General features: G+C 34.5%; 1 protein-coding gene across 1 annotated transcript in view; it reads left to right on the forward strand.

Annotated features, from left to right (window-relative positions):
• LOC103595939 (regulating synaptic membrane exocytosis protein 2) overlaps window positions 1–27478 on the forward strand; it is a gene marked incomplete at its 3' end in the record, with an annotated part of 267512 nt that overhangs the window by 151213 nt on the left and 88821 nt on the right. The window contains exon 3 of the mRNA XM_008579475.1: window positions 4325–5250. Within this exon, the coding sequence (XP_008577697.1) occupies window positions 4325–5250 (926 nt within the window). The remainder of the gene's footprint in view (window positions 1–4324; window positions 5251–27478) is intronic.

Here is a 27478-nt window from a genome sequence, read left to right on the forward strand (position 1 = left end):
ATCATGTTTAAACTATATGGTTAACATTGTGTAATTGTATTAATGAAGTATTATTTTAGTTTATTTAGCAATATCCATGATTTATAAAGCTTTTAAAAAGATGGACGTTGTTTTCAGATTATTGATTTTTCAAAGGTCGTTTATATCCTTTTATTTACAGAATGGCAATTTTAAATGATTTCTACTAACAAAGATTATGAGTAAGAGATTTTTGTACAGGTTGTGCTTAATTCTAAGAACATAAAATCTGAATTTACAGAAATCAGCAATCTTCAAATTTTTCACTCTTTCACCATCATTATGATTCTTAAAAATTGCATGTCTTCAGTTGAGTGAAAAATATATAAATATTTAAACTTAAATATTCATTAAATTTTGCAGACTTTCACTGTATTTTAAATATTTTCAAATGTTTACTGGATTATATTTTCAGAGACTTACTGAGTATTTTGTAGCATATATGGTCAGTATTTTAGGTGGTATAATAACACAAACCTCATAAGATGGTAAAAGATTGTAAATGTTAAAATGGAAATTATGGTAAAAACATGATGAATTGATATACAGTATGTAAACTGACTGCCTTTGAGAAATTAGTAAATTGACTTTAATTGGGAAAGAGGCTTCTTATTTGGAGTTTTCCCATCAGTCAGTATGATTTTTGGACATGGAATTTTAAAGAGTCTAATTGGTGGGGTTTCTTATTCAAACGATCATGCCTAGTCTGAATAATGTTTAAAATGGAGCATCAGCTATGTTATACAGTTAGAATATTTAGAAATATATTGAATAATTAGTGCATTTAACAAAAAATTGTAAGCAATGAATAGAAATGATACTTATTAAGGTAGATTAAGGTTATTTAAAATGTGATTTTCTATAAACTGGTTCCACTTAAGACCACTGTAATATGGTGAAAGAAAATAATTGTAAGAACATACTTTCAGTAGAGAGAAGTAAGATGAATAGGTATTATGTAAAAATAAATTGAATATAATTATATGCTGATATTGTTATATCGAAATGAGAGATTAATAGAATGCATAAGAGTAAAAATTAAGGCACCATATTAAGTCAGAAATCATTTTATTCTAAAGAAGAACATAATTTTGGATTCTGCCTCTTAATTTCTTAGGGTCTTTGAAGGATTAAGTAAAATTTAACATCCTAGATTGCTCCATTCCTTTTTATAATTTATGGGTTAAATACTGTTAAATGCTTTATGATTCTTTAGGGAAGTGTTTGAATTATCATTATATTCTTTAAAATTTTTAAAATGGTATCCACCTGATAATAATAAAAGCTAAGGCTCATTTGTAAAGGCCAATAACGAAGATAGAAATGAGAGATATAGCATTTGAATTTTCATGGATTTTCTTCAGTATCTGAAAAGAATATTTTATAGAAGTTTTAAAATTTGAAGGAGGGTGTATGTGAAATAATTCATGATACAATTAATAAAGTTTCTTGAGAATATTTTAGTATTTTGAAGTAATTAATAGCAGATTCTTCATTGTTTGATAGGAGTAGTCTTAAAATGAAGTCTTGCCTTGCTTCTAGCGTAGCTTTAATGTACTGTAAGGTACTGTACCTTAAAGTGTATTTTTAAAACCTTTCCATGTTAAATAACAGTGACAATAGTCATCCTAATTTCAGATTATAACCACTGTTCTATTTTTACTCAAATCCAGTACAAATCAGTATCTACAGTATGATTCACATGCTTCAGGCAGATTTCATAATCTTTAGAACAAAGTGATTGTTGGATTTAATATTGAACTCAATTTTCCTAAGGTATGATTGTTAAAAGGCACTTGACTTGCTTGGGACTAATTATTAATAGTCTTTCTTTTGGAACTGAGTTCTATAATAGGAAGTAAATATTTTATTTATCAATAAAATAAAATATAATTCTCTGTTATACTCACAATATTCACTTTACTTATAATCTGCTTGCTTTCAAAAGTTCTTGTTTATTCCTCAGCATAGGAATGAAGTGTTCCTTTTCTTTTTTCTGCTTCTATCCTACAGTACCTAGTGTGATGTTTAGTATATTACTGGAAATTCTTAATGTGTTTAGCTTTCATCTAGGCATATTAGCTTGATGAAGTTATGATGTCAATATTATAAGATCATAGTCTTTAAGAATTGGAAGAGGATTTTAGAATCATTCAGCTTCTTAAGATCAAAGATCATGTCTTACTCATTTCTGTATTCCTAGTCTAAATTATTAAAGTGTGTGGCATTTAGTTCTTACTTAATACATGTTTGTTAAAATAATGTATGAGTTACTTTGTATAATCTGTGCCTCTCATTTTAAAGCACAGGCTCCCAAAGATTAAATGGCTTATATATGTTCAAATAACTGGTTAATAGCAAACGTAGGACTAAGAAATGCAGATCCCTTAAATCTAGCATTCTTTTCATGATACACTATTACCATTACAGAGGATTTCTTTTACTTATTTGTATAAAAATAATGACAAAAGTAAAGTGAATGGTATATAACACACACACAGAGGATGTATAGATTACTATAATATTTATTTTGGGTCCCCTGTTTTGATTGTAAATTTTAAACTATAGGAGTCTATGCATTTATGTAACAATTGTAACCTAAAAGATTTGTGATTAAGTCCTACATGTTTTATATTTAAACGTTAATGCTAAAAAAAATCACATCTACTTGTTTAATTATGAAACATGTACAGGACAGACCAGTTCCTTCATTTACTACAATAGTTTTCTCTCTGTAGTTTCAGGTTAAAGTTTACCTGATATGTGAAAGGTGGAAGAGATTCAGAAGCTGTTATTGTTAAGCAGTTGTCATTGGCAGGCAGATGGGCAGATGTGAAAGTCTTAGTGAGTCCTGGACAAGCTCCTGTTAATTGGCCACCCTGTTGCTGTAGGCAGCTGAGATAATTTGGGAATTTCCCAAAGATTCACAGCAGCTCCCTAGTGTTCATTTTAAGAACCTTTGTCTTTGGTTCTTCAAGCTAAGATCAATAGCATTAACTTCCATGGCCTTCATTCCTCTAGCCTGTTCAACAGTTGTGTAGCTTCTAGTTCCTGTATTAAAAACCTTTCCTACCTGGAAAATCTGGAATGACTTCTCTTTTTGTTAGTGAACCGTAATTGATAGATCCATTGACAGACTGTATTCCAGATATGAAGGAAAAAAAGATTTAGTGACACAGTGGAAACTTTAGAGGAGAGTGATGATTTTGCTAGGGTGGGTCATTCTACTCTATCCTTTCTCTGCTCTTGCTTTTGGGTTAAAAAATATTCTCTAAGAAATTTACAACCGAGCTGTTGAATCTTGGTTATCTTTTACTTCAACTGGTCCCACTCTTTCATTATCTCCTGTTCATGTTCTGGCAAAGTCCTCATAGCAGTTATTCTAAAATTTTTCTGTTATTTTCAGGATTTCAGTCCCATTTCTTCTCATGGCTGGTGGTTGACATTATCTGAGATCATGCGAGAGGATAAGACAGTGAATATTTTGTTGACAGAGTATTTTGTGTGCTTGCAAGGTCCACTAGGTTATTCCAGTGTTAGGGGGCAAATTGAGAATTTAGTAAGCAGTCTCTTCCCTGAGACTGTAAGGAAATATGAGGCTTCAGATGTGAAGACTGAGTAGAGAAGAATCACCAAGCTGGCCTTAATCTTAATAAAGATGGAATAAAAATAGCATTCCTTTCTGACTTGTGGGTTTTGGGGATGAATTCATCATTCTTGTTGGTATTTATTTAAATTGCTTATCTCAAGTTAGATCAGTAAATATAGGTTGGAGACACAATGACAGGATGAAGATTTTAATGAATCAATACTAGGAGTGATCTAGGTAGATGAAGAATGAAAAATGATTTTTAAAGCTGGCAGTTAGTTTTAGTCAGAAAGTATTCAATTCTTGAGCTAACTCTATTTGGCTTCATTACATTTCCAGCTAACTCTCACATCAAGTTGTTAGGGATAGAGAGAATGGAAGGAGGAATTTTTCTAAGTTAATGAATAACAGTTGGGGGATAGCTGAATTGTAGTAAGCCAAGAAAGGACATTGAAATAAAGGCTATTTTAGAGCAGCAGAATATGATGTCGGTTATTTAATTTTGGATTATAAGTATATTTCGTATATACCGTATTAGGCATTTAATAACCACAACAAAAGTACTTTTAAAATTACCTATTAAACTAAGTAAAATGAATAATTACTAAAACTTTAGTGAGGGCATGTCTCTAAAATGAAATGAAAAAAAGAAATCAATAAAATGTCAAATTGTTTAAATGTTGCTCTTCTCATTGTTGTTTACCTTTGGTTATTTAGGAAAAGAAGTCCATCAGTGTCCAGAGATCAGAACAGACGATACGACCAAAGGGAAGAGAGAGAGGAATATTCACAGTATGCCACTTCGGATAGCGCAATGCCTCGATCTCCATCAGATTATGCTGATAGGCGCTCTCAACGAGAACCTCAGTTTTATGAAGAATCTGATGATTTAAACTATAGGGACTCCAACAGGAGAAGTCATAGGCATTCCAGAGAATATGTTGTAGATGCCGGGGATGTGGAGAGCAGAGATGAATATGAAAGACAAAGGAGAGAGGAGGAGTACCAAGCACGCTACCGAAGTGATCCGAATTTGGCCCGTTATCCGGTAAAGCCACAACCCTATGAAGAACAAATGCGTATCCATGCCGAAGTGTCCCGAGCGCGGCATGAGAGAAGGCATAGTGATGTTTCTTTGGCAAATGCTGAACTGGAAGATTCCAGAATTTCTATGATAAGGATGGACCGACCATCAAGGCAAAGATCTATATCTGAACGTAGAGCTGTCCTGGAAAATCAGCGATCTTATTCGATGGAACGAACTCGAGAGGCTCAGGGACAAAGTTGTTATCCACAAAGGACCACAAACCATAGTCCTCCCACTCCCCGAAGGAGTCCAATACCCATCGATAGGCCAGACATGAGGCGAGCTGACTCACTAAGGAAACAACATCACTTAGATCCCAGCTCTGCTGTAAGGAAAACAAAACGGGAAAAAATGGAAACGATGTTAAGGAATGATTCACTCAGTTCAGACCAGTCAGAATCAGTGAGACCACCACCACCGAAGCCTCATAAATCAAAGAAGGGAGGAAAAATGCGCCAGGTTTCATTGAGCAGTTCAGAGGAGGAACTGGCTTCCACACCTGAATATACAAGTTGTGATGATGTTGAGATTGAAAGTGAGAGTGTAAGTGAAAAAGGTAAGTTCTCTAATCACACATTTAGCTGTAATTGATTAGATAATTTTCTTTTTAGGTTGTATTTCTGAATAAACATTTAATAGTTAGATATTACTTTCTTCATTTTAAGACTTTTAATGGTGGTGTTGGCCATGTGAAGACAATTTCAAGTTATAAAAAGTATCTGCTGTTTATGTATACAAAAATTTATTGATTAAAAAAATTTTTTTAAATTGCTTTGTTTCTGAAATTCTTTCATCATTTGATGTTATATTTTAAAAATATCTGTTAGTCATAGGTTTTGAAATAACATTTATTTTTTGTGTCTCCTTATTAAAGTAACAATATGTTCACTATAGAACATCTGAAAAATGCCTCAAAATGTAAAGAATTAAATATAAGTTATCCATATTCCTTTCCCCAGATATAATCATTGTTAACCTTTTATTGTATTTTCTTCCCTTTTTTCTCCTATGCATGTATAGTTTACAGATTTATAAAATTGGTATCATAATATGCAGAGTTTTGTATTCTGATTCTTCAATTAATATCATCACAAACTTTTTATCAAGACATTAGATGTTGTTTAGAAATATGTTTTAAATGGCTGCACTAATATTCCATCATAAGACTGTACCACAAACTACCTATTTCTCCATTTGAGGCATTGCAGTTGCTTTCAATTGCTAGTATAAATAATATTATAATGTTTATTTTTGTACATAATTTTTACCTACATCTCTGAGTATTTAAAAATATATATTTGTACTGTGCATTCTTTTAAGCTTTAATTTAGATTACCAAAGTGCTTTCCACAAAGGTTGTTATATTCTGTACTCCCATTAGATGTGCTTGAGCTTTCAGTCTCAATGCACCAAATTTTTATCAATTATATAGGTTACAAGAAATGCTATCTCTTTGTCATTTTAATTTTAGTTTGCTTGTGAAGTTGAATTTTTATATGTTTATTGGCATTTGATATCTTCTGTGAATTTTCTGTTTATTACTTTTATTTCTTCTGCCCATTTTCCAATTTGATATTAGTTTTTCTCTTATTGATTTATAAAAACTTTTCATATAGTTAGGATTTTACCCCGTTTAACCATTATTTGTTCCAAGTGTATTTCCAACGTAGATGTTTACCTACTAATTTTCTTTGCTTATTTGGCAATATTAAATTTAATATAACTAAACCTCTTTATTTTTGGTGATTTTCCCCATTATTTTCATCCTTAGAAACTATTTATCCCCAAATCAGTTAAATATTTAATTGTATATTTTCTCATTTTTATTATTCATTTAAGTATCAATTTTTTAATCTTTCTGGAATTTATTATGGCATATGACAAAATACACCAAATTGGTGAGTATCTAACATGAATCCCTTATAGCAACACCCCACCACCATCACCAATTTTCTTATTCCATTTGGTGAATAGTCCATTTCTTGTTTATAGTAATCAACAGGAATCAATATGGGAATTGAGGAAGGCAGATTAATATAGAATTATTTTATACTATACTAAAAATAATTATTTAGAAAATATAAATTGAGTAGTTCCCATTCTGAACTAAGAACAGAAAATATGATTTAAAAATAATTAACAAGAAATGATTACAGGGGCCTACAGGAAGAGCTACAGAATTTTACTGAGTAACATAAAGTAAAATGTTAAGTGGAGGTTCATTTTATGTTCCTCATTAGGAAGACTAAATAATGTAAGGATGCATGTTATTTCCAAATAATCTCTTGGGGTTAATAACATTCTAGTCATAATCCCAACTGGGCCCTTTGCATATTTTATTTCTAAAGTTAATCTGGAAAGAAAAACACTAATAAGAATAGCTAAGGGTAGTGAGGAAAAACTTCCCTGACCAGATATTAATAAAATGGCAATAATTGAAAGTGTGGTACTTTGGATTCTTTTAAGCTTTAATTTAGATTACCAAAGTGCTCCAGAAAGGAAAATTTGAAAGTTTGACAGACAGATCAGTGGAATTCTAATATAGTATATTAAAACTAATAAATGATAAAAATATGAAAAGCACCACAATCCAAGGGGGAAGAGATAAGTTATTCAACAAACAGGCTTTGGGAAAATGAATATGCAGTTAAAAAAAAATCAGATTAGAGTCTTATTTCATACTCACTTCATTCAAATGGTAAAGTCCAAGAAAATTTTGTTTATTAAAATATAATGGTCTATAAGGAGAAACTATAGATATTAACCAGTGTTATCATAGAGTATATAGAAATTTTATTTTCCTTAAGCTATAATACTTTCTTAAAGTACATTTGATAACCTTTAGTTTGGTCATTTTTCATTTGTCAGACTGTATCATGATACTGCAAAATAAGAAAAGGATAGTTTTGCTATCTTTGGTGGTTTGGTTTAGCTTCTGTCTGGTAGGTACTTCTATTATCCTTTGCTGAAGTCATGCCTTAACTTTTACCATATAAAAACGTAAAAAGCAAAACAGAAATTCATCAGTGCAATGCTTGAAAGCTTTTTATGTGTAAATCCTTCTAAGGGCTTATGCTTTGTTTTAGGATTCTATAGCATCCACTTATTAAAATATCACATAAATAAAAAGCTATGTATGAGTTAAACTCCTATGTGATACTACTTAGGAAAACGAAAACATTTATCAGATATAGAAAGAAACTATATATCACTCACATCTGTATTCTACCATAACTTGAACTCCTAGTTGGCACTCTTGGAGATAGTCCTTTTTGTCATCTAATAATTTGTTTCACAGAGTACGGTATCTGCCAACATGTATTTCCTATGAACAATCACATCTTAATTCAGCTTTGGAGGAAGAAATCTGAATAAAATAATCTTTTCCTGTTTGATATTCTCCAACAGTAGAATTCATTGAAGAGAAATTGTAGCTGTTGAGAGACTGGGATATTATGGGGAAGAGATTAGGCTGCATCATATCTTGACTGTTTATCATTAGAGTAACATTTTTTTTTTGTCTTTTGTCTTTTTTCCGTGTCCGGCAACGGATCGCAACCCTCAGTGTTGCCCCCGTACTGGACCGGGGACCGGCAACGGAATCGCAAGCCTCGGCGTTGCTCCCGCGCCTCGCTCAGCCAGTGAGCGGGAGCTGGTCCGTATGTGGGATCCGAACCCTCGGACGGGAGCGCCGCCGCGCTTCCCAAGCGGCGCACTATCCAGTGCACCACCGGGCCGGCCCATTAGAGTAACATTTTTGATTATTTGTGGAAAAAGTGTCAACCTGATTTGGGAATAAGCTACTTTTAAAGATATCTAACGTGATTCATAGCCATCCCTGGTAGTTACTAATGTCTGTAAGTTCTCCCTAATAGTTAAAGAAGTTTTATTGGTGGCATTTGAACATGTTTTTCTTGTGTATACATGAATACGTCATTCTGATGAGGATCAACCAACCTTTAAAAGATAATTATTCCTTTGCTTTCTTTCAGCTAAATAGCTTTGAAGAATGTGTTTTACAACTTAGATATCTGTCTCATTGTCTTTACTTGTATGTTTCTTTTCCAATTTTGTGTACAGCCTTTCAATGATGTGCAAGGTAGATTTGGATCAAGTAACCTAATTTTAAAATGTTAATCAACAGTATATAGATAGCACCAGGCAATATTATCACTACAGAAGGATTCCTTCCAGGCCCTAGTATGTCATAGCATCTATTTATTTATTTATTTCCTGCTCTTTAAGTAATAAAATTCCATTGGCAATCCACAGCAAACTTATAGTTCACTCTACTTTAAATTTTTTTTTCTCTTATGTCCTGTTGGCTAGTCTGTTTTTTTCTTTTTTTTTTTCCTTTTTGTCTTTTTTACTGACCGGTAACGGGATCGCAACCCTCGGTGTTGCGCCCACACCGCGCTCAGCCAGTGAGCGGGAACCAGTCTTCACATGAGATCCGAACCCTCAGCGGGAGCGCCGCCATGCTCCCAAGCGGTGCACTCTCCAGTGTGCCACCGGGCCGGCCCTGTTTTTTTCTTATCTTCAGTTTTATAGGTGCATTAGCAAATTTGATGCTTCTCTTATTAATCTGTCACTTTGGATGAATTTTATTATTTTAAATGTATAGACTTCACCTAAATTTGTAATAGATGTCATTTCACTCACTATATTCTGGTAATTAATGCTGATAATTACAATCCATTAGTGATTTTGCCATTATTTGTATTATAGTAACATGGAGGTTTAATGGCAAGAGTATCTGTTTTGGAGTCAAAGAGGGGAGATAAAATCCTGGGTGTGTCAGTCACTAACTATATGATCTTGTCCTACCTTTTTAACCATTCCAGGTCTGTTTTCTTACCTATAAATCGGTAAATCAGAATAATAGTATTTTTATTGTTTGGCAATTGTAGCAATCAAATGAAGCTATAAATATACATTACTTGTCAAGCAGAAGGTATTCAAATTATTTTTAGATCACTAATGTTCTTTTAGAGTCAAGAGTTTCACAGGACAACTCTCAAGAGTTTTGAATGAAAGTATAATTGTGGTTGGGTGGATCATGGTCGTTTGTATTGGTTTCACCTCTTCCAGGATTTGCCCTAAATTGAGCTAGGCTAACATTTCCAGGATGAGAAGAATATACTTTTTAACTTGTTGAGATGTAATTTTGAGAAGTAATTCAATGGCTGACTACATAGTAGACCTCAGTTTTCTCATTTTTATGCCAAGTACTTTGTCAGTGCCTATTATTTGCAAGGTGCTGGATAGGATCCAGTGGAGGAAGTAAAGATAAATAATGTATTTTTCTTTATCTCTGAATTTAAATATTAGACATTGTTCTTATAATTTAAAATATATTCATAAGCTTTAAAAAGAACTATTGGTTTTGCAATTTTATCTATGACTTCCTTATTGGGTAATCTAGAGCAGGTTTCTCAACCTCAGCACTATTGACATCTGAAGCTGGATAATTTTTTGTTTTGTGGGGCTATCTTGTACATTGTTAGATGTTTAGCAGTGTCCTTGGCCTCTACCCAGTAGATGCCGGTAACACCCCTACCCTCCAGTTGTGACAACCAAAAATATGTTCAACTATTGCCAAATATCTTCTGTGGGGCAAGGTCCCTCATCCCCAAGTCCCACCCACCACCCCGTCTCCTCTACTAGATCTCCTCCTGTCCTCAATTTCAGAACCAGTTGAGAGGTTCACAACCAGTATTTTAAGAAAAGTGGACTAGAATAAAGTAAAAAATATCAGAGTGGAGTGCACAGAGTAAGGGTAATTGTTCTGTAAAACTTTTTTAGTTGTATATGTGTACTCTAAAGTCTCACAATGTGAAATATATATTTCTTACTGCAGATCATGGCCAAAGATGTTTTAAAGCTACTACCTTTTGCTAGAATTTGTGATCACTTGACGCTAGTATTTCTTACCTCCTTCATTTCCTTTAGACCTGGAGAAAGGTCTAGAAATGATGTTCAATGGCTAATTTGACATATTGTAAATGCTGTACTTTTCTTTATTATATATATTTTAATCTTAATATTATAATGCAACATTTTTTGCTAATTTAAATACTTAGTCATTTTGTCAACCATTTGCCTAATTGCATAAAAGATATTCAGTTTGACCTTTTTTAAGCACTAAGATCCATTGTGGAGAGTTTTAGTTTCCTTTGTGTTCCAGGACCTAATTCTACTGATTTTACCTGTTTGTGGCCTTTTAAAATTTCTTTGTAAAATTTTAAGTAGAGAGTGGGCTAGTAAATGCAAGAATACATGCATATGGCAGTCTTCTAAGCTATAAATTATGAAATGTCAGTTAGTAGACTCTTAACAGTAGCACAACACACTTTTAGTTATTTTGGAGGAGAGGGTGAATGGAGATGGGAGGGTGGGACAATTGTGAGAAAAGATCCAGCACAGGAAAGATAGACATAAACTTCCACACCTTCCAGATAGAAACGTGGGTCTTAAGGTATTAGAAACGAACCCTAAAGATGTCAGCTTTGTATTTGTCTGAGTTTAGGCGTCAGTATCAATAGTGAAATTTATCCTCTTGCATAATCAAGTTTCTTGTAATCTTTAAGAAATGGATTGACTATATATGTTTGTAAGGAAAATAGTCTGTTGATGTGATAGGCAATATACATTAGCACCTTGAAGAAATTTATTAATTTATGGTATTGAGGCCAATTAAACATGTAAGGAAGTCTAAACCAAGTGGACTCAAAATTTTTTAGGATGAATTGCAATGAGAATAGTTTTTAAAACTTTAGATACATATTTTACTACTAAGGTTTTCACAAGGAAAACTTTTAAAGTCAAAGATTGATTATTCTTTTGTATATTCACTCCATCTATTGGTAAAATAATTTTATGCTAAATAATTATTCCAATTGTAATGTTAATCTTAGAGCTTCACTCTCGAATAAAAAGAGCTCAATCACATCAAAGTTACATGGATGTAATTAACTATTCTGTTACTGCATTAGGCAGCATTATGAAATTATTTCATCATGTCTTTTATAAAAATAGAATACTTCTCATTTGATGAGAAATCAAATTGCAAATACATATTATGAAGCTAATTTGGAACTTGAAATTATATTAACACAAATGTAAGCAGATTAAGCATCTAAACTAATTCAAAGTTAATTTCTATAGCACATAGTCAGATGCTAAATTTGCAAATGGAAATAAAGAAGAATTTTTTGTTTCCTGATAAATTGCATCATTAATTTTTAAGATGGTAATTCCTTCCCTTTGCATAAATATTGCCATATTAATTATGGATGAAATATCATGTTAAGCATTTGCCTACAGAAAAAGGACTTTATTTAATGGAAAACTTAGTACCAAAGTAGGTACCAAGAAAAATTATCTTATAGATTTCAGTGTATGGGATACTTAAGAGGGTATCCCATACTTAGCTAAATGAATGAAAAATTAAAAGCAAATTAAATTGTGGACTAGTTGTTGAAGTTAGTTTGGAATATAGAAAATGTTAACTTTTAACTTAAAATTAAATCTACATTAAATTGGATTAAAATTCAGTAGGTGATATCTAGATTTTGATATTTAGGACAGCTTTAAAAATTTGATGATGAAATTTGTTCAATGGATAGAAAAATATATAGCTTTGTGGAGAACATATTATTATTAATTGATAGGAGACATATCAGAGCAAATGCCCTAATGATATTATAAATACTATATAGGCAAATTATGCTTGAGTTAAAAAGCATTGAAATAGCAGGCACTTGGGTCTAAGACTAATTTGGTATTTCAAGAAGTATACAGTAGATTCATTCATTATTTCATTCAACTAAAATATGTTAAATGTCAATAATCTATAGTACTACAGTTCTATCCAGAGAAAATAAACTTAAGATTGTTAACCTTTTAGTGAGAACAGTTCTTGAAGATTTGAGGATGTTGGTCAATTAAAAAGTAAGACAAATGATTTCAACTAATTTTTCTTGGTTTTTGATGAGTCAATAGTTGTTACCAATATGTTGAGGTGTTGTTTGAGGAGCATTACTGAATTTGAAGTGACTAAAGAATTAGCCTCCATGAATAGAATAGTCCGTCTGGAACAATTAGAGGTGCGAATATTTTTAAGAAAATTGAGAAAACATTAATTCAGTATACCCTAGAGTGGAATCTGCTAAAATATTTTACAACTAAAATATATGTGGTGCAGAAAAAGGTTTATTTGGGCAAATATCTTACACGTGAAAATGTAGGGTATTAAAAACCCGTGGGGTTATTCATTGTATTATTCATCAGCAAGTAATTAGTAGAAAATATTCAAATCTGTCATGTGTTATTGAAACAGTAGTATCAATGATGAACTTTATTTGCTCTTGTGGACTTATCCTTTATCAGCTCTGTGGATTTTTGTTAGAAATAGAATATTCTGTCTGGCTTTCCCTCCATAGCAGTTAGCCATCTTAGCAGTGGTAGAATTTTATTTCTTTTCTTTTCTTTCTTTCTTTCTTTTTTTTTTTGAGCCCAGGATTGATACAGAAATTCTTCTGAATGAGAAGAACTGCCCTCATCTGCTATTATTGAAAAATGAATGGCTTTTGAAATTAGTTTTTGCATCAGACTTGATGATTTTTTTTTTTTTTTTTTTGTCTTTTTTCCGTGTCCGGCAACGGATCGCAACCCTCAGTGTTGCCCCTGTACCGGACCGGGGACCAGCAACGGGATCGCAAGCCTCGGTGTTGCTCCCGCGCCTCGCTCAGCCAGTGAGCGGGAGCCGGTCTGTATGTGGGATCCGAACCCTCGGACAGGAGCGCCACCGCGCTTCCCAAGCGGCGCACTATCCAGTGCGCCACCGGGCCGGCCCCAGACTTGATGATTTTTCTTAATGAATTCAAGCTAAAATTACAAAGCAAGAAACGATTATAAGAGAAACTTATACCGTGGTAGAGTTATTTCAATGAGTAATGTTGTTTGAATCACAAGTAATGTCAAGCTACTCTCTATACTTCCTTTGGTGCCAAAATTTAAGACAGAAAAAAAGCAAGATCTCCATTCATGCAGAAATGTGCAGTAGAGATATTTTCTGAGCTCAAACTATAGTGCCAGCAGTGTTTATTAGACCTCATTGCAAATGCAAAGAAACTTTCTGTATTTCAAAATCCATTTAACTGTGCAGTTGAGGACCTTCCACACAACCTTCACCTAGAAATAACTAATCTGCAATGTCATGACATGGTAAAATGCAAATAGCAATAGAAGAAATCTAGTAAAAAATCTATAAATGTCTTACAGGTGATGAATATGCTCAATTAGAATCATGCTCGTCAATTGATATCAGTGTTTGGCAGTATCTAACTGCATGAAGTTTTTGAAGGTGAAATACATCTTAAACACTAATTGATGAACATTTGCAATCAAGTTTGATGATAGGAAGCATTAACTTCGAACTCCAATTAAATGAAATGCTGTTTAAAAAATGTGTAGTCCTGTGTTCCAAAAATTAGGCAATTATTATTTTTATATTTTAAATTTCATCGGTAAAAATTGTAGAAATTTGTCTTTCCTGTTGTTATTTAAGACCTACGAAACATCCTCAATTTTGCTTTTTGCCCACAAAGTCTAAAATATTTACTGTCTGGCTCTTTAGAGAAAAGTTTGCTGACCCCTGGTTAACAGTACAGTACATTGTTCCTTTTAGATAAAGTTATCTTGAGATCAGTTAATGATATTTTATAAAAACTACTAAATCGTTATTAATATTTTTGACTTTTAAAAATATTTAAACATTGTTCTAATTCATTCCCAGCCCCCCACCACCCCCACCACCCCCGGACTTTTATTTTCACCAGAATTTAAGTTATATTGTTTCACTTTTTAAACAATATAATTTATTTCATTAAATAAAATTACCCATATACTCTCAATATAGGATTAGTTGTTAAGCACTTTTGCTGTCAGTGATGAGGTAGTTTAGAAGTAAACAGTTCTGGTTTTAAATGTATGTTCAGATATTTACTAGCTATGTGACCGTGGTCACTTCTCTAATCTCTCTAATATCTACTTTTCTCATCTGTAAAATGGGAATAGTAGTACTTTCATGATAAGCTTGTAGTGAGGATTAAATAGCATGCTGAAGCATCTAACATGGTGCCTTATGTATATACTAGGGTCTCAAATGTAATAACAAATGTTATTATTGAAATATATGAAGGTTCTATGAGAGTAGGAACTTCGTTTTTTTGGTCATTATTTTTTCACCGATGTATCTTCAGTACCTAGAACAGTTTCTGACATATAAGAGCTCAATAAATATTTGCTGAATGAACCAATAAATCAATTTTTTAAAAATTGTAATTGATTTTTTCCCTGGGACCTAAGGCATAAAGATTTCATCACTATTGGTAGTGAGGGGTATGGTAACCTCTACCTTATTACTAGATAGGCATAGATTCTGTAACAAATGGTTACCATTATTTCTTTGTGCTGGCATGAGTAGAAAAACTAGTACTAAATAGTCTTTTTGATTTTCTGCAGACAGACAGGCAGATGTGTATGCACATGTACACACACACACACACACACACACAGAGAGAGAGAGAGAGAGAGAGAGAGAGAGAGAGAGAGAGAGAGAGAGAGAGACGTAATAACTTCGTATAGCATACATTATACGAAGTTATCGGAGAGAGAGAGAGAGAGAGAGAGAGAGAGAGAGAGAGAGAGAGAGAATGTCCATGCATTGTTTTAGAGCCAGATACAAAACTTGCTATCAGTTATTTATATGGCTCAAGGTTAGCTATGATTAGTTTTGGGTTTCTTCTAATTCCATGTGGTAGGAGTAGCATTCCTTTGTTTTGCACTTTTATTGGAAGGAGAGGAATTATCAATAGCCTGCTGCTCTAGAGCACTTAATCTGATCTGTTATCCTACAATTAAATTGCCTGTTTTTTGAGATTTTAAATGTCAGTTTGCTTTGCCAACAGTGCTCAGTGCATCTGAAGATCTCAGATTATGTTTGAGAGATGGAAGTTTTATGGTTAAGATTAATATTCGTAGTTGTGCTGTTTATTAAATTACTGTTTTTCAGCTCTAAACTCATGAACAGAGAGGTCCAGGAATTTGACAGTAGACATAACTGGATCCAGTGCACAACTTTATTAGAAGTTTATCTCTGTTGGGCCAGCCCATGACCAAAAACTTCTCTGGTGTTATGAGCCCCTGAATCTTTTTAGGATTTACCTTTTGCCCTCTGTGCCTAAAAAAGGCTCAAACATAATTGTTACTTCTTTCTCATTGATATAGTGAACTGATATGATGTTCTGTGGAAAGTTCCTATGATCTTGGCCTTTTTGAACTGTATTTTGGTAGAGGGCAAGAGACTTATAATAACCCTCGAGAAGATTGTCATATGTCCTTTTGCCCATCTCAGGTATATGTGAATGATTCTGGTCCTTCTTGATAGGGATGGAAAAAAACCACATTTGTCAGTTCAGTATCTGCATATCACGTGCTTGAGATTATATTAATTGTTTAGGAAGGATATCACATGTGCCATAGTAATTTTAAGTGGGGCTACTCCTTGGTCGACTTTATAATATTCCACTGACATTTTTCAGGATGCATCAATGCATCTGTTTTTGTCAGGGGCAGACTGTTGAATTAAAAGGTAAGTATGGTGTGGGACATCACCTTTCTATTCTTAGTTTTGTATTAAATTTTTGCCAGTGGGAGAGTGCATTTTCAGAGGCTTCCACTTGATTTTCCCATTATGATAGTTCTTAACCCCACAGGCCAAGGAACCAATGTAGGGGTCATTCCAGATACTAGCTATGTCCATTTGGAGACTGCTGTAATAACTACTGGGTAGAATCTGTGGAATTATTGAGCCCACTGTGTGCAGACTTGGACAAGGACTCCATCTATTACTTGGTCTGTATCCCATGATGACACTGGATTCTTGAGTGTCAGTGTCAACTAGATTCATTGTGTCCAACAGTCCTTAAAATGTATGGGTTATCACTTTTCCTTTGTTTACTGTTACCTTAGAAAATAGATGTATTCACGTATTCACTTGCTGTGATGCTACAGTTCCTCCTCCTAACAACTCAGCCTTTCTTTCTTTCAGTCAGTGGGTTCCAGGTCCAAAAAATTGTTCAGGTTCAGGAATTGGGTGAGTAATCGTGTCTTTGTGTTGGGTGGCTTCCTTTAGCCTCCTGATCATCCATATTTCATTTGTTTTGATCATACAGATTGAGCATATCCTAACTGGTTGCCCATCTATCTTGCCCCTAGGGATACTGTGCTCAGTGATCTTCTCCATAGCTCTGTGGATCAGCCCCCTGTGGCCACCACTCCTGCCTTGACACTCGTTTTGATAATGGTACTCACTATGCATTTGATTGATGCTAGTAGTCATCAGGCCCCTGTTTCAGGATCTCCTTTATCCCATTGCTAATAGGGAGCCTAGACACTTAACAGCATCTTTTACTGTCAGACCTATCGTTCAGGGGAAAGCCAACACTGATCTTCTCAACAATGCTTGCACCTGTCTCAGCAGTGTGTTTCTTGTTTCTTTGGTAAATGGAGGGTTCTTTGGGTCCTCTCAGAATCTCCTGACTGGCTGGTGGGTTTATATATCTCCACTTTAGCATGTCTGCTTCTCTGAGCTTTTTAATCCTTTCTTCCACTTTCTGCCATGGTAGTTGTGTCATTTCTCCTTTACTTGGTTTGGGCCTCCACTTTTTCCAAGCTTCCAAGAACTATTCTAGTAGCATTCAACATCATTCCCCAGGGTTCTTGCCAGAGTATTAAATCTTCCATTATAGAAGAGTGCTCCCATATCTATAAATTGCCCCTTACCAAACTTTATGTACCAACCTATTTCCTAATCCAGGACTATCAGGATCTATTCCCGTATGTAACCTCTTGAGTTTTCCTGCTACAAGTTGGCCAGGTCCTACAGTTTGTTTGTTTGTTTGTTTGGGGCGGGGGGTGGGGAGGCATAGTCCCTTTCTTCCCTTTGTAGGCTCTGAATGTCCCTTGCTGAGTTGGCCAAGAAGGGAGGTAGTAATAGATACGAAGATGATTACGTATTGTTTTGCCAGGAAGCAGCCTCTGAGTCTTCATCAAACAAGTGGAAGTGCTAGTTTTTAAGAAGAATGAATGGCTACTTCTATAGGCTCAGAGGGTTCTGTAGGTTTATCCTTGGAAGTCAAAGTGTTCAGGGAATCTGGTTTTAGGAATTTCAAATAAATGGAGCCCAAATGTCCTCATCCCATGCCTCAGGTTCCTCCACTTTCAGGGCCCTGCCCTTGGTATACAGCAGATTTGCCGATATTGAGAATTTTGCTTTCTTTGAAGCATCGTTACATTTATAATTAAGACATGGGCCCGTTTCTTAGCTGTTTATGTTTTCTACTTCCGGGAGATGAAACTCTTTATATGTTTCCAATGCAATCTTTTGGCTTTCACTCTTCACCTTAAATTGGTAATTAATCAATCATGTTTTTATTGCTCAAATTTTTCATGGCTCGTGTTTTCTTTGTCTTTCTCAAATGCATAGATATCCCCTAGGAACAGTCATAACATTGATAGTCATTATAATCACTACTTCTCTAAAAGCTCTCAAAGGTATTTGCCCAAGACAATAGGATACTTCTAGCAGTATCCCATTCCAGGTGAAACTTTACAATTAAACTGCTTTACAATTAAACTTCTGTACAATTAAACCATATGGCAAGGGCTGGCAGTGCTCTACCTACCACTGCTGATGAGGTCTTCACTGCCAACTAGCCTGTCACTGATCCAACTCCAAAATGCTACTCTAGAGTCTTTTTCATAGCACCACTCCTGTCTCAACTGACGTAAGTTGAGTTCCCCAGGAAACAGACACCGAGACAGAGATTTGTGTGCAGGTAGTTTACTGGGGAATGTTCTTGGTAATAATACCTGTGAGGGATTAAGAGGAGGAGGACTCGGCATAATTAGGAGTTGTGATTCTGTTGTAACAGATGCTTCAACTAAGTCCACAGGAGCTTGAAGTTGGGTTAGATCTACAGAAATGACCTAAATGGGGGCAAAGGGGCCAGGTGGACTGAATGTGGGCTTCCTCCTGGGGAGAAAGCATAACTTTGGACAGGGAAACTCTCTTTGCTTGAGTGCAGTTTATGGGGGAAGGACTCAGCTATGAGTAGTCATCATGCAGTGCTTGGGGCAGCTTGGTGAATGAGTGCTGTACTGAGGGGCCCATATGGGTGGTATACAACAACATGCACTAAGACTATGTTCTCAAAATTTTCCCCTTACTTTGCAAGAGGGATGTAACTATTTTAAGCACCCCTTACTCATATTCCCTTTTGAAAATGAGGGGAAATTTTCTAGAATCCTCCTCAGTAGACCTCTTCCTATGTCTTCTTGGACATAATTAGTTCCTAATTAATCACCAGCAAGGGGGTTGAAATGATCAGGATTGGCTTAGAATTCAGAATACTAAGAGGATAGGAAATGATTGTTGAATAGACAATGATTTATGTCTGCCAGAGATATTCACTGTAAGGGTTATAATAATGTAAAACTGGAAACAACCCAGATATCCAAAAATAATGTGTAGGAGCTGGCTTGCACCAGTATGTGAGCGCTAACTGTGTGAATCTCTTCCAAAGTCCTCATTCGATGACATCATGTTGATATAATAGCTCAAAACTGGCTGAAGTAGTATTTGTGCCATGGAAATAGATGAATATTACAAAACAGGGCCTGTTTACCCCTCAAAAAACTAGCTGTTAAGCATTAATCACCATACCACAGATAGCTATTTGAAGTTTTGATAACAATTAAATCTATAGTAACCAGGAAATTTGTTCAGGATGTAATTTCAACTTTTTTAGGAGCGTGGTTAAATTTATATCTGTTATGTTAAAATGGTATGTGCATATGGTGAAAATTGGAAAGAAATAAGGATAGATTAGAAGTTTCATTTGTTGGGACAATAGTTTGTAGGAAAAAATTAATGTTGAATTTTATTAGTATGGCTATAATGTTTGTATAATAAAAATGAAAAAAGGGAAACACTCTGTTTATTAAATTATCTTACTGAATTCCCTTTTTATTAATCATTTCTGGTTTTGTGCACTGTCAGAGTGCATATCAAAGAATATTGTCAGTATAATTTTATGCATGGGGTAGATCATACTTAATGCTTAAAAAAGTTTAAAGCCCTTTATTTACTTTATAACATTTATTTCCCCATAACGCTTATCTCACAACTCTATCAAGCTTCAAGGGTATTTAAGTTTTTAGGCTAATGCTTCAACTTCTATTTGTGTGAAAAATCAGGTAACATTGAACTTATCATTTATTATCTTCTTTTGATATGCATGGCTTACTTTCCATGTAACTTTCCAGGATCTTTTACAAGTTGGCAACAACAGTCAACGTATGAGGGTGCCTCAAAAAGTTCGTGAAAAAATTGAATTAAAAGATAACATGAATCTTTCCATGAAGTTTTTGAAGACCCCTCATATGTAGCGGTTCTTTCAGGAAATTAGAAGACTAACATTGGGATGGAACCTGATGGGACAATATTTCATTCCTAGAGAAAACTTCCTACAGGCTGCTTAAGTGATTATTTAATCCAATGGTGTAAAACATTTTAAAAAATATTAATAACAAAGTATAGCAGTCTCCTAGCTGATTTATTGTTATTTTCTCTTACATGCAATACTACTCTACACAAAAGAGGAATTTCATTAAATTATGAAGTGGCCATTAACACAAAATTTTTTCATAGTAAAACTTTACATCTTCGGAAATAAACCACAAAGTTGAATTAAATTTTTGATTCAAATACTGGTGTGCAAATATTATAGAAAACAATAAGTGCTGAATAAAATCTTTTCCTTTTCTGCTTATTTAATAATACCTCAAATGAATGCTTTTGGCATTACCAAACTGCCATAATAGAATACATTTATTTGTAATGAAAAAGTGTACCGTCTTTAAGTAAGAACCTAAATTTTGAATTATAAGCCAGGCAAGTATACTGAAACATAGATGATGATGTTCTGACTGTCATTTAATTTCCATCTCATCATCCACTTTGACAGAATTATCCAAGTGAAATGGTAAATGAAAATAAACAAAATGCAGATTAAATAGTGTTCACTGAATTTCTTTCTCTTGAGGCAACAGGAGTTGTTTCTGTGCCTGTGCAAGCATGAGTACAGTGTGTTTGTAATTAGCGATCCAGTTACACTTGCTGAATTATGAAAAGTTGCTCTTTGTTTCTTTTATCATGCTGTTTCTGAATTGGTTCAATTTTTGTAGTTTTCAGGTGACCCCCACTATCTTTGTCTCTGTGTCTGTCTCTTCCTTTCTGCTCTGTCTCTTTTTCTATATCTATATCTCTCTGCCTCCTGTTCCCACTCTTTCTTCCTCTTTTGCTTCTCTGTTACCTATCCCCACTTCATGTGTTTTTCATTTTTGTGTGGTGCCTTCTGTCAAGATTTATGATATTCAGTATGCTAGTAAATTGTGTATCCTTTTATTTAAATCACATCCCCATTTGAAATCTGAATCCTTTTTGTATAAACCACATATTGAGGACAGGTCATGTTAATTGAGCACATATAGTGCTAGATAATTAGAAGGGCTAGTGTAGGTTTTTTCTGTTTAATACTGGGCTATATTGAAAACCAAAGAGAAAAGGGATAATATATTATACAACCAGATGCTCGTTTCCCTCCCTGCAAATTCCCTTTTGGTGGACTTTATATGAAATCAAGATTATATTTAAATTTTGGGCCAGCCCGGTGGCGCACTGGAGAGTGCGCCGCTTGGGAGCGTGGTGGTGCTCCCGCCAAGGGTTCGGATCCCATGTGGAGACCGGTTCCCGCTCACTGGCTGAGCGAGGTGCAGGCACAACACCGAGGGTTGCGATCCCATTGCCATCCCCGGTACGGGCGTGACACCGAGGGTTGCGATCCCGTTACCGGTCAGTAAAAAAGACAAAAAGGAAAAAAAAAAAAGATTATATTTAAATTTAAATATGTGAATTTCTCCATGATACAAGTTATTGGCACATCAGCTTGATTACTTTATAACATTTTAATTATATTAAATAACTACTTGGAAATATATAATGTCACCTTTTTATATTTGAATTTACATTTTACTTTTTAGTAATAGCCTTGACTGAATTAGCTGTAGAAAGCTTTTAAATTTGTTCGGAAACAAAAGTATACGTAACTATTTAGTTGTATGAATTAAGGCTGTTAGAGCCCATTAAAATTCACTATTGTCTTATTATAAAAATATATTGATTTAAGAAACCATACATAATGTTTTATTAATATTTTTTCTTGGGCTGCCTGGTTAGCTCAGTTGGTTAGAGCACAGCCTTCTAATACCAAGGTCCAGGGTTTGGTTCTCTGAACTGGCCAGCTGCAAAAAAAAAAAAAAAAAAATCTTATATAAGATTATTGACTGTTATTCTATTTTATAATGGTTTCCAGTTCAAACTTGTATAAATATGATTTTGAAAAAAATTTTTTTAGCAAGTGAGGATTCAAACCAAATGATTACTTTTTGAGTTGTAAATGTCTATAGATTAGCTAGCAGACAAAAAAGCATAATTAGAATTAATCAATAATCCAAGAAGTCATTGAAGACAAATAACTATTAGTTTTCCGATATGTTATGATTTTGATAGAATCTAATTTAACTGATTGAACATATACTGATGCAAAAAAAAAGTTTCTGCTTAACTCTTAGTGAAACAGAACATTGCTATACCAATACTCTGTCTCTACCCTACTTAAAATACTGAGTAATGCAATTTGATCAATTCAAGAAAGCCAAAATTTTTTGCATGCCTACTGATTGCTTGATGCTGTGCTAAGTGCTGTGTGTGAGGTGAATACAATGTGATCACTGTTAGCAAGATAAGCATGTAAACAAAGAGCAATACAATATGATAAACATGAAAATAAATACAAGACAGAGATGTAATTCATAGAGAGTAGAGATAATTCTACCTTGATTTATAAAAAGAATTACAGAGGATTTGATGTGTGCATTGGGTTTTGAGGTTTGAATAGACCTTTCTGAGATGAAATGTCTTTCCATCTTTTTGTGTCCTCTTTAATTTCTTTCAACAGTGTTTTGTAGTTCTCATTGTAGAGATCTTTCACCTCCTTGGTTAAATTTATTCCTAGTTATTTTATTCTTTTGGTAACTTCTAAATGGGCTTGCTTTCATGATTTCTTTATCTGCTTATTTGTTGTTGCTATATAAAAAATGCTGCTGATTTTTGTGTACTGATTTTGTATCCTGCAACTTTTCTGAATTCATTTATTGGCTCTTGGAGTCTTTTTTTGTAGAGTTTACAGGTTTTTCTATATATAGGACCATGTCATCTGCAAACAGGGGTAATTTGACTTTGTCTTTTCCAATCTGGATGCCCTTTATTTCTTTCTCTGGCCTGATTGCTCTGGCTATTACTTCCAATACTATGCTGAATAGGAGGGTTGAGAGTGAGCATCCTTGTTTTGTTCCCGTTCTCAAAGGGTGATGTTCATTTAGGATGATGTTGGTGGTGGATTTGTCATATATGGCTTTTAATGTATTGAGATACTTTTCTTCTATACTAATTTGTTTAGTCTTTATCATGAAGGGATGCTGAGTTTCTGTGTCTGCCGAGATAATCATATGGTTTTTGTCCTTGATTTTGTTGATATGGTGTATCACATTTATTGGTTTGCATGTGTTGAACCATCCTTGTATCCCTGGGAGATACAGCAGTGAAGCCATGTGGTCCTGGGCTTTTCTTTGTTGAGAGACTGCTGATTACTGCTTCAATTTTGTTGTTTATTACTGGCCTGTTCTGGTTTTCTGCATCTTCTTGGTTCAGTCTTGGTAGTTTGTATGTGTATAGAAATTTATCCCTTTTCTCCAGATTTTCAAATTTGTTGGCATATAGTTGTACATAATATTCTCTAATTATTCTTTGTATATCTATGGTATCAGTTGTAATGTCTCCTCTTTCATTTCTGATATTTGTTATTTGGGTCTTCTCTCCTCTTTTTTTTTAGTTAGTCTGGGCAATGGCTTGTCTATTGTGTTTATCTTCTCAAAAAAAAACAACTTTTTGTTTCATTGACTTTTTTGTATCATTCTTTTGGTCTCTATTTCATTTAGTTCTCCTCTGATCTTATTTTTTTCTTTCCATCTACTAATTTTGGGATTGGATTATTCTTATTTTTCTAGTGCTTTGGGTGTAACATTAGGTTGTTTGAAGTCTTTCTGTTCTTTTGATGGAAGCACTTACTACAGTAAACTTCCCTCTTAGCACTGCTTTTGCAGTATCCCATAGATTTTGGTAAGTTGTACTTGTATTTTCATTGGTTTCAAGGAATTTTTTGATTTGCTGCTTTATTTCTTCTTTGACCCATTGGTCATTCAGGAGCATGTTGTTTAATTTCCATGGATTTGTATAGTTTCCAAAGTTTTGTTTGTAGTTAATTTCTAATTTTATTCTCTTATAGTCTGTAAATATACTTGATAGGATTTCAGTCTTTTCAAATGTGTTGAGACTAAATTGTGGTCTAACATGTGGTCTATCCTGGAGAATGATCCTTGTGCTGATGAGCAGAATGTGTATCCTGCAGTTATTGCATGAAATGTTCTGTATACATCTGTCATGTCCATTTGGTCTAAAGTGCTATTTAAAACCAGTATTTCTCTGCTATTTCTTTGTCTATAGAATCTGTCTGGTGCAGAGAACAGCATGTTAAAGTCCCCAACTATTACTGTATTGGGTCTACCTCTCCCCTTAGATCCAATAGCAGTGCTTTATGGCAACTTTAGAGCATCTGGATGCTCCGATGATGTTGGGTGCATATATATTTATGGTTGTTACAGCTTCTTGCTGCATTGATCCTTTTATCATTACATAATGTCCTTCTTTTTCTATTTTTATAGTTCTTGGTTTGAAGTCTATTTTATCTGATGTAAACATAGCAACTCCTGGTCATTTTTGGTTTCCGTTTGCATGGAATATCTTTTTCCATCCCTTCACTATTAGTCTATGTAAGTCAATTAGTGAAGTGAGTTTCTTGCAGACAGCATATAGTTGGGTCTAGTTTTTTAATCCATTCAGCCAGTCTATATCTTTTAAGTGGGGTATTTAATCCATTAACATTCAGGGTTGATATTGAAAGGTATTACTTTATTCATGCCATTTTATTGATTTCTTTGCGGTTGTTCTGTATTTCTTTTTTTCCTTTCACTTTTATTGTTTATGTTTGCTGTTTGGTGCTTTTTTGTAGTTACATTTTCTTTCTCATTTTTATTTGTGTATCTGTTCTACTAGCAGGTTTTATTCTTTCTGATGTGTTTATGGTGACATATATTGCTCTTTTGATTCCAGATGTAGGACTCCCTTGAGGATTTATTGAAGGGCTGGTCTTGTGGTGGTGAGTTCTTGTAATTTTTGTTTGTCTGGGAAAGATACTATATCTCCTTTATTTCTGAAGAAAAGCTTTGTTGGATATAATATTCTTGGTTGGCTGTCTCTTTCTCTTTGCTCTTTGAATATGTCATTCCACTCTCTCCTGAACTGTAGGATTTCTGTTGAGAAGTCTGCTGCTAGTATAATGATGGTGATTTGATGCTTTTCTCTTGCTGTTCTTAGAATTCTCTCTGTCTTTGACTTTTGATAATTTGACTACAGTGTGCCTCGGGGAGGTCCTTTTCAAGTTGGATCTGTTTGGAGATATTCGAGCTAGTCAGTTCTTATTTGACTTTCTTTCCTATTAGACTGTAACCTTCTTGAAGGCAGGGATCTATTCTCTCTCATTGCCTTATCCCAGCAGTTAGCTTGAAACCTGGAATGTGGTAGGCTCTCAACAAATGTTTTAGAATGAATGGGTGAATGTATATAACAATGGATGGAAAATTGTTTTAAGATTTCTTTTTACTCTAACATTGTATTATTTATGTCATTTAAATCTTAGCTTTAAAATATTCTTTTACTTTGGTTATAAAGTTCAGAGTGCACTAATACTAATTAAAACAAATGAAAGAGCTGTTAAGGAAAAGAAATAAAATTAGAACTTTAAATGAACACACTTTCATAATAAGAAATAAGTAGACTTCACACATACTTGTGAAAGCACATTCTCATGGACCTATTCCTGGTTATAAGAGATTCAAGTTACCTCAGTTCAGATTAAATTATCAAGTTCCAATTGATAAGAAGAATATGTACTAAAACTCAAGTAATGAATTTACTAGTGGTTTTTATCCCTGTTTGCTGGCATTAGGTTAATTTTATTTTTAGCCATTTTTAGGTGGCTTCTTATACTTGTTTAAAATCCATTGTGAAGAAATTACTTAATTAAAAATTATTTTCAGTATCAAATTAAAAGCTGTTTTGGATTATGTGATTTTTGAGCTTTTAGATATGATCACATCTGTAGGATAATAATGCCATAGTATTTAATTTTAGTGTAGGATTTAAGAATATGGATTTTGGAGACAGATAAAATGGGTTTTTAATCCTAGCTTTATTATATCCTAATGATGTGACCTTGGGCAAGTTATTTTAACCTCCTAATTTACTTTTTTCACATATAATATAGATAACATTATTATCTAGCTGAAATGATTTTTGTGAGAGTTAAATAAGATAATCATCTAGAGTGCTTATTCTAGTTACTACAAATTATCCAAAATTTAGTGACATAAAACAACATTTTTATGTTAAATTAAAACTGTTTATTTATTTTCTTTCTTTATTAAAACATTTAATATCCTTATGTTATCTGTGGCTCAGGTACCTGCCCCTCAGTCTCTGTCTTCTTCATGTAAGCTCAGTACCATTGCTGCCTCAGAAATATAGATTTCTTACATAGTGGTTCATAGCTCCTGAGAGAGTCAAGAGGAAACCAGGCTGTCCTTTTAAACATGGCATCAGAAGTGAAACAGTGTTACTTCCACTGAATTCTGTTGGTACAAGATCTTCCTACATTTAGGGGAGGGAATATAGATACCCACCTCTCAATAGAAGAGTGTTATTGTCACATTGTTGGGAAGAGCAAGAAGAGCATGGTATATGTAATGGTGTAACCATCTTTGTGAAACACAGTCTATTCTACTGTTTATCCCAGTTCCTGACACAGAATAAGCTCTCAATAGATGTCATTATTATTAAATAAAACCTGAAACAGGGCTTCAATTCAGTGTAATCATCCTACCGTAGCAGTGATTTCATAATTACTCTTGGGTAGCAATGGTTATAATGTATAACTATTCAATCAGTCACTTATTTATTATTCACATTGGTTAGAGGGAAGGGAACTTTGCAGAATTATTTGCTTTTTTTTTTTTTCCTTTTTGTCTTTTTCACTGACCGGTAACGGGATCGCAACCCTCGGTGTTGCGCCCACACCGCGCTCAGCCAGTGAGCGGGAACCAGTCTTCACATGAGATCCGAACCCTCAGCGGGAGCGCCGCCGTGCTCCCAAGCAGCGCACTCTCCAGTGCGCCACCAGGCCGGCCCAGAATTATTTGCTTTGTAAAATGATTGGCTTAAGAATAAAGGTTAGGGGGCCGGCCTGGTGGCGCACTGGATAGTGCGCCGCTTGGGAAGCACGGTGGCGCTCCCGCCTGAGGGTTCGGATCCCACATACAGACCGGTTCCCGCTCACTGGCTGAGCGAGGCGCAGGAGCAACGCCGAGGCTTGCGATCCCGTCGCCGGTCCCCGGTCTGGTACGGGGGCAACACTGAGGGTTGC

This window comes from Galeopterus variegatus, unplaced genomic scaffold (assembly GCF_000696425.1).
Source record: "Galeopterus variegatus unplaced genomic scaffold, G_variegatus-3.0.2 Scaffold1893, whole genome shotgun sequence".
NCBI lineage: Eukaryota > Metazoa > Chordata > Mammalia > Dermoptera > Cynocephalidae > Galeopterus > Galeopterus variegatus.